Source organism: Echinops telfairi, unplaced genomic scaffold (assembly GCF_000313985.2).
Source record: "Echinops telfairi isolate 266 unplaced genomic scaffold, ASM31398v2 ScPeMD7_7467;HRSCAF=8505_1, whole genome shotgun sequence".
Taxonomy (NCBI): Eukaryota; Metazoa; Chordata; class Mammalia; order Afrosoricida; family Tenrecidae; genus Echinops; species Echinops telfairi.
This window is the reverse complement of record NW_022111368.1, coordinates 25981903-25988736: the sequence shown is the minus strand read 5'-3', so window position 1 is coordinate 25988736 and position 6834 is coordinate 25981903. Positions and strand designations below refer to the sequence as shown.

General features: G+C 40.1%; 1 protein-coding gene across 3 annotated transcripts in view; it reads right to left on the bottom strand.

The window, feature by feature from the left end:
- Positions 1-1180: 1180 nt before the first annotated feature.
- MITD1 (microtubule interacting and trafficking domain containing 1) overlaps positions 1181-6834 on the bottom strand; it is a 7811-nt gene continuing 2157 nt past the window's right edge. The window contains exons 2-7 of one of the 3 annotated variants that reach the window (XM_004704348.2): positions 5113-5214; positions 3735-3871; positions 3548-3634; positions 2462-2577; positions 1477-1537; positions 1181-1404 (exon numbers count right to left, since the gene is read on the bottom strand). In XM_004704348.2, coding sequence (XP_004704405.1) covers positions 1309-1404; positions 1477-1537; positions 2462-2577; positions 3548-3634; positions 3735-3871; positions 5113-5214 — 599 coding nt within the window. In that variant the 3' untranslated portion in view covers positions 1181-1308. The remainder of the gene's footprint in view (positions 1405-1476; positions 1538-2461; positions 2578-3547; positions 3635-3734; positions 3872-5112; positions 5215-6834) is intronic. The other 2 variants (XM_045283891.1, XM_045283892.1) reach the window with 2 other exon arrangements.

The window sequence follows — 6834 nt, the reverse complement described above, 5'->3', positions numbered from 1 at the left end:
GTCTCCCACACCCACCTCCCCACCAATTTGGATCGCTTGTTGTTCCCTTGTCCCTGGGTTTGTTATCCCCTCTTCTTCCCTTACCCCCTCCTCCCCCTCTCCCATGTCCCCCCAGAACTGTCAGTCCCGTTGTTTTCTCCTCCAGATTGTTCATCCGCTCCAGTGTTTCTATGCTAGCCCTCACTTCTCCATGGAACCAAGTCTTTGTCCCCAACCACTTAACTGGCATGTGCATAGATGGGCTGGCTCAGGTCTGCTGACTCTGAGCTACAAGGCTTAACAAATGTGCAGCCAAGGTGAACTGAGTTGCAAAATACACTTGAAGGTTTGCCAAGGCCAATTATCTTCCTCAGGACAAAGTTAACATTAGAACACTAATCCATAATGATTTCCCCTCCTGAAGCTAGGGGCAGAGTTAACATTCCAATTCAGCTCCTCACTGTCCTCAGTCTGTTGCCCTTGAGTCAAGGACGATGCATGACCACTCATTTGTTACAGAGGGGAACTGCTCCACAGGGTTTTCCATCTGATGGGAAGCAGACTGCACAGTCTTTCTTTGGGAGTTGGGGGGGGGGGGCAGTATTGCTGTGTGGGTTAGTAGTTGAGCACGAAGTATTTGTGCCCCCCAGTGACAAGTATGGAGACATATTTGTTGCTGTCCCTGGGTACCTTCAAGTTGCTTTCCAACCCATAGCGACCCCATGGGACTAAGTAGCACAGCTCTCGGTTTTCTGGGTTCCAGTCTTCACAGGAGCAGATTACCAGGCTTTCTCTCGTGGAGCCCTTGGGTGGGACCAACTCAGATTCTTGGTTAGCAGCCGACTTAGCTCTGTAAGGCCTTCATTCTCTTCATAATGAACCCAAACCAAACTGACTGCCATCAGTCACTCCAGGTCATAGTGACCCTGTAGGACAGGGGAAAACTGCCAGTGTGGGTTTCTGACACTCAACTCTTCACAGGAGTAGAAAGTCCCATCTTTCTCCCCTGGAGCAGCTGATGGTTTCGAACTGTGGTTAGCAGCCCAACATGTAACCAGCACACCACCAGGATGCTCATTATTTGTTGACTGACTCTCCAAGAGCCAAAATAAAAGTGTTAAAATTAACTCTATGATTTGGAAAGAAACACTGTTACTGTTAATCTGCTTAATTAGAAATGCTCACACAACTGAACCCTGGGTTGAAAAAGTAGTAGAAATGTACGTTTATTGATATATTCACACATTATAGGAATGATCTGTCGGAAGTAGAAAAAACAAACAAGATTTACTTAAAGTAGAAACACGATGCAGGTTAGGCCACTGTGTATCATATCTTCTTTGTGTACTTGTTATGAAAAATGTCCACTGTTGTCTCATGACATGGTCTTAAATCATAATCACAATATCCAAGAGAAAAACGACCCTGAAAGTAGAAGTGTTGTTTTAAAAGATGATATAAAAACTGCTGATACTTATTTATAAAATTATATCCTACCTGTGGTTTCTTAAAATAATCAAGTCCCCTTCCAATCTTAATCATCCATCCATTGTTGAACCTATTGAAATCAGTATATAGTAGCATATTAAATATAGTTAAGTCAGGCAACTATCAAAGTTGTAGTGTATTAAGTGTCAGCAAAACTTCATTCTATGGAGTGAGTTGAATCAATGCTAGGATTAATTGTGTGCTCTGTCTGGTTAGTAAATGAAACAATGAAACAAAATACCCATAAAACAATAATTTGTTTGATTAGCTGATTAAAAAAACAACTCACGGCCAGTGTGTCGATACCAACTCAGACCAACCCTATAGGACTTGGTAGAACTGGTGGATTCGAACTGCTGACTTTGAAGTTAAGCAGTCCAGTGTGTAACCCACTATGCCACCAGGGATCCTTTAGGTGATAAAGTATTCAACAATTAAATTAAACCTCAGGCTTGAATTTCAGCTTGTGGGCAAGCATTGCCTGTTGTGCTAACAAGTGGTTCACGACTATGAGCTGGTAGACAGGTGGAATAGGGAGTGTGAGCAGGATGAGCCCTCGTGCTGTGACTGCATCAGTTTTCACAAAACCCGGGACCCCAAAAATATAAGCGTGGGAACTCTACCATGCTCGACAGAAGGAAACAGTGTTTCCTGTAGACACGGCATATCATCGTGCCTTAGAATATTTAATGAATCATAAGCAAAACCACATGAAGTACATGATGAGTTTTATCCCAATAGCATAACATTATATGCGTAGGTGAACAGACAGAAAAGTATTTCCCATGTGACATAGAACATACATTTATCGCCTTTAGGAAATATAACTAACATAACTAAAATGAGTGTTTTGCTTCCTTCAAAGCTGTTTTGATTTTTAAATCTTTAAGTTGAATAATGATATACAGTTATTGATATGAAAGCCTAATTTATCAAGAGACACAAATAACTGTACTTCAATGGCTTAAAAATGAAAACATTCCCATGTACTAACCTAATCTCCCGGTCATGTATTGATGAAGAGTAGTCTAATTCCAATAGCACACCATGATCCCCAAGTGACTCTTTTATTTCTCTCAGGCCATTACATTGCTGCAATCTCCCACCACTCTAGTAAGAGTCAAGACAGAATTTCTGCTGCAGTTATTAATACTTTAAATTATCCCTAAGCTCTCAGTATCACAGACTAATTAAAGTGGAATGTTCTACTTGAGTTTTAATTTCTTCTGTCTCAAGCAACATGAAGTCAGCTAAACAATTGTTTTTAATTAAGATAATTGTTCTCTCTAATGTGAACAGAACATAATGGTATACTAAAATCTATTTCAGTCATGATTTGTAAGTCATTCTGATAGGGTGCCTGCCGCCTTCTCAAATGAATCCAAGAAAACAATTAGTTGGAAGCATGCCTATCCATGGAGGTAAAAATCAAAGTAGAGAAGCCCACTATCATGTTGCTGTGCCTCAGAAGGCCAATGCAATACATCAAAATAATTAAGCATAATTTAAAAACTCTTTTTAAAACTCCTCAAACTCATGGCCATCAAGTCAATTCCAACTCATAGCAACCGAATAGGACAGAGAACGGCCCCTGTGGGTTTCTGAGGCTGCACAGTTTTAGGGAGCAGAGAGCCTCATCTTTGTTCCTCAGTGACTGCTAAGAGCAGCCCAATGGATCATGCATTTTGCCACCAGGGATTGGAAGCTTCAAAAAGTTCATGGAAAAATGGAATGGAAAGGTATTAGGAATTTTCCACAAACTTTTTGAAGTTTCCTCATAATTGTTAAAGATGAGACAACAATGTCTACATTAAAGACAATGTGATATCCCCTAGCACATACACAGAAATAAACTCCTTAGACAAAGTAAGAGGGTTTAAGCTAAGTGGCCAAATACAAAGTCAACATACTGAAATCCCTGTCATTTTTCTCAAATTGCTTTATGCCTATTTTAGATAACAAGTTACCTCACAAGGAGACAGATCTAGCTGAAACATGTCTAGATTTCCCTTGATTAGCTACATCTTGTAAATGAGGAAAATGAATGGAGGTGAAAGAGGATTTGCTCTCAGATACCTACTTCATCCAGAGAGGTGAGAAGATGAATAGTTTTTACTTTACAGGGTCTTTTAATAAGCATCTCACAAAACCGAAGAAAGTTATATAGCTGAAAGACATTTGGATGGGTTATTACTGAGTATATTTTCATATAATGTCATTACATTTTTATTCCATTTTTTAAATTATACTTAGATCCTTTCACGCACCTGATGAGTTTGTCTAATATAGGGGTCTTCTATCCAAACTTCTGTAACTGCCTCATTAAGATATTCTTGAAAAAGTGACTCATAGCTGAAACCTGTTGCATTTTCTTCTATTTTAATTTGCTTGTGATATTTTCCATCTACAAAACAAAACACAAGCTTCAATAATAATGCTGGCAACCACTAATTATCATTTCATATATTATATTTCATGCATAGTCTTAAACAGGGTCAGATACAAGTTAATTTAAAAAAAACCTTTCAAGATACACGTTTAAGATACAAGTTAATTAAAAAAAAACACCCTGTTAAGCATTAGACTACAGAGCTGTTCAAACCTACTAGCCACTCAGAGGGAGAAAGATGAGGCTCCCATAAAGATTTTTTTGCTTCAGAAACCTTATGAAGGGAGGTTAGGAATTAAAATCGGCTCAATGGCAGTGGATTTTTTCTAGTATTTTGGCTATAGTAAGCACCAGGGGTGTGCACTGCAGGCACAGGGAGCAATGGTCACTTATACATCTATGTTTGTCGACTGGATGCTCATGAGCTGGCAACTAGTAATGGAGTAATACCTACTTCACCTCTATCATTAGGATTAACTCCTAAACGGTTTTGATTCACTGCAAAATCCAAGAGACATCCCAAGCATTTGTTTAATGATTTTGATCATTTCATCAAGGAGAAATACAAATATAATCTGGCATTTACACTCAGTATGCCTGTGTAGTAGTCCCCAAACAGTTTATGCTTCAGCTTCACAAGGATCTGTGAACTCCTAAGAGTAGCCTGCAACATTTCCAAGGGTCAGCTGACACAGTTCTTCCCCACAGGCGTGGGGAAAGGTGGTAAAGGGTCTCCCCCTACACCAGTGGTTCTCAACCTTCCTAATACCCCAACCCTTTAATACAGTTCCTCATGTGGTGGGTGACCCACCCCCCAACCATAAAATTATTTTTGTTGCTACTTCATAACTGTAATTTTGCTACTGTTATGAATCGGGCGACCCCTGTGAAAGGGTCATTCAACCCCCACAGGGGTCACAACCCACAGATTGAGAACCACTGTCCTACACCGAAAACCCACTGCCACCCTGTCCACTCCAACTCACAGGTACCTTTTTATAAGGTTTCCAAAACCAAATCTTTACAGGAGTAGGCGGTCTCTTCTTTCTCCCATGGCTGGGGGGTTTGAATTGCTGAATTTGAAGTTAGCAGCACAATGCTTAACCCACAGCACCACCAGGTCCCCTTTCTCCTGTACCAGGGAGCAGAAATCTATAAACATGGTCCAGACTGCAAAGTGCTCTCAAGGGCAGGCGCTATAACCAGTGGGTACTTGGGGTTGCCCCATAACTTATTATCTACAACACTGTCTTTACCTTCTTTTTCTTGATCCAAGTATTTCTTTATGCTTTCTGCTCTATCCATGTAGTCAGAAATTCTTTTTCTGAGACTGCATTTCTTTTTGTCATCCTTGGTGCCTATAAATCAGAAAACATCATTCTGCAGGTTCACACCAGCTTCTCTATCTCGTTCAGGTACTGTGTCCACTTTCTCAAAGTTCTCCAAACATCTTCAAGTTGCTTGTCACTCTCCTAAAATACAAACTGGTTCAAACTGGACTTGGACTTTCATTTTTGCACACAGCATCTGTATTTAAGAATGGGGATTCTGATAACATGACACACCTCTGAGAAAGAGGTTGCTGTTAAATATCAAATCCGAGCCTGAGTACCATTTTAACCTGATTACCTAAAAGCTTGAAAATGTTAGCATTAAAAAAAGAAAACGTTAGCATTATCAAAAGGCAACAAATAATATCATATCCTCCCTCCACAAAACCAACAACTCTACCCAACTTCCCTATGGTCATTAATGCTCAATAAATTTCCCAGCAACCCAAAAATGTATATTACCTTTGAATATACCTATCAGTAAACTATTACAAGCCCCTCCCCATCATGCCACCAAATCACTTCCCTTCTGTCTGTCCTTCCGATGTGGTTTACATATTTTCTATTATAATGTCATTAATTTCTCAGCTTTTTAACATTTTATTTTAAATGATTTTATATTTCAAAAATGTGTAACAATATAGTTTATTTGCAGATTCTCCTAAGGTTAACATACTAAATTGTCATAGTACAATGATGAGAGCTAAGGAAATAGTATGGATACAATACTATTAACTCATCTACACACCGTATCTGGAGTTCACCAGTTTCTGTGTGTGCGTGTGTGTCCAGGTTCTCATGCAGCACTGTTTCAGCTCCTTAATTCCCTTCAGTGTCTGCCAGCATCGTCTTTCCTGTCTTTTGTGACCGTGACCCTTAGAAGCATTGGTCAGTTATTTTGTTGAAAGTCTCTCATTTTCAGGGTTGGCTGATGCTTTCCTGTGATTAGATGGAGGCTATTCATATGTTTGGCAAGGAAATCAGACAAGGCATCCTGTTCTCAGAGAGCGCATGATGTTGGTGTGCTGTGTGACTGGTGATGTTAACTTTGATCACTTGCTTAGGGTGGAATTCAGAAATTTCTCCATTGGAGTGTCACTATTTCCTCATTTGTGATCCAGATCCTATCCAGGTTTATACACTACACTTGGTTATCTCTAGTTCTTTTAAAATCTAGAATAACCAATCCAAATCCACTGCCATGGCAACTCCATAGGATAGAGTCGAATTGCCCTCAAATTATTATGACTGCAGACTGACGCTCCTTTCTCCCCAAGAGCGACTGGTGGATTCAAACCCACAAGCATGACGCTATTAGTTTAACCACTGGGGCACCAGGGCTTCGAAATCTAGAGTAATCCCCCTTTTTCTTAGTGACTTCCATTTGCTGCTGTGTGCCCTGGAGTCTGTTCTGGCTCTCAGGGACCCAACGTACACGCGAACAAACTACCGCCCGGGTCCTGCACCATCCCCACAATCAGTCTTTGATTTACTAAGTATATGAAACACCTCCTCGCTTGTCTGATAGAGCATCCCACGTCCCATGAACAGTTTTTTGTTTTTATCATTTTATTAGGGGCTCATACAACTCTTATCACAATCCATACATACATCAATTGTGTAAAGCACATTTGTACATTCATTATT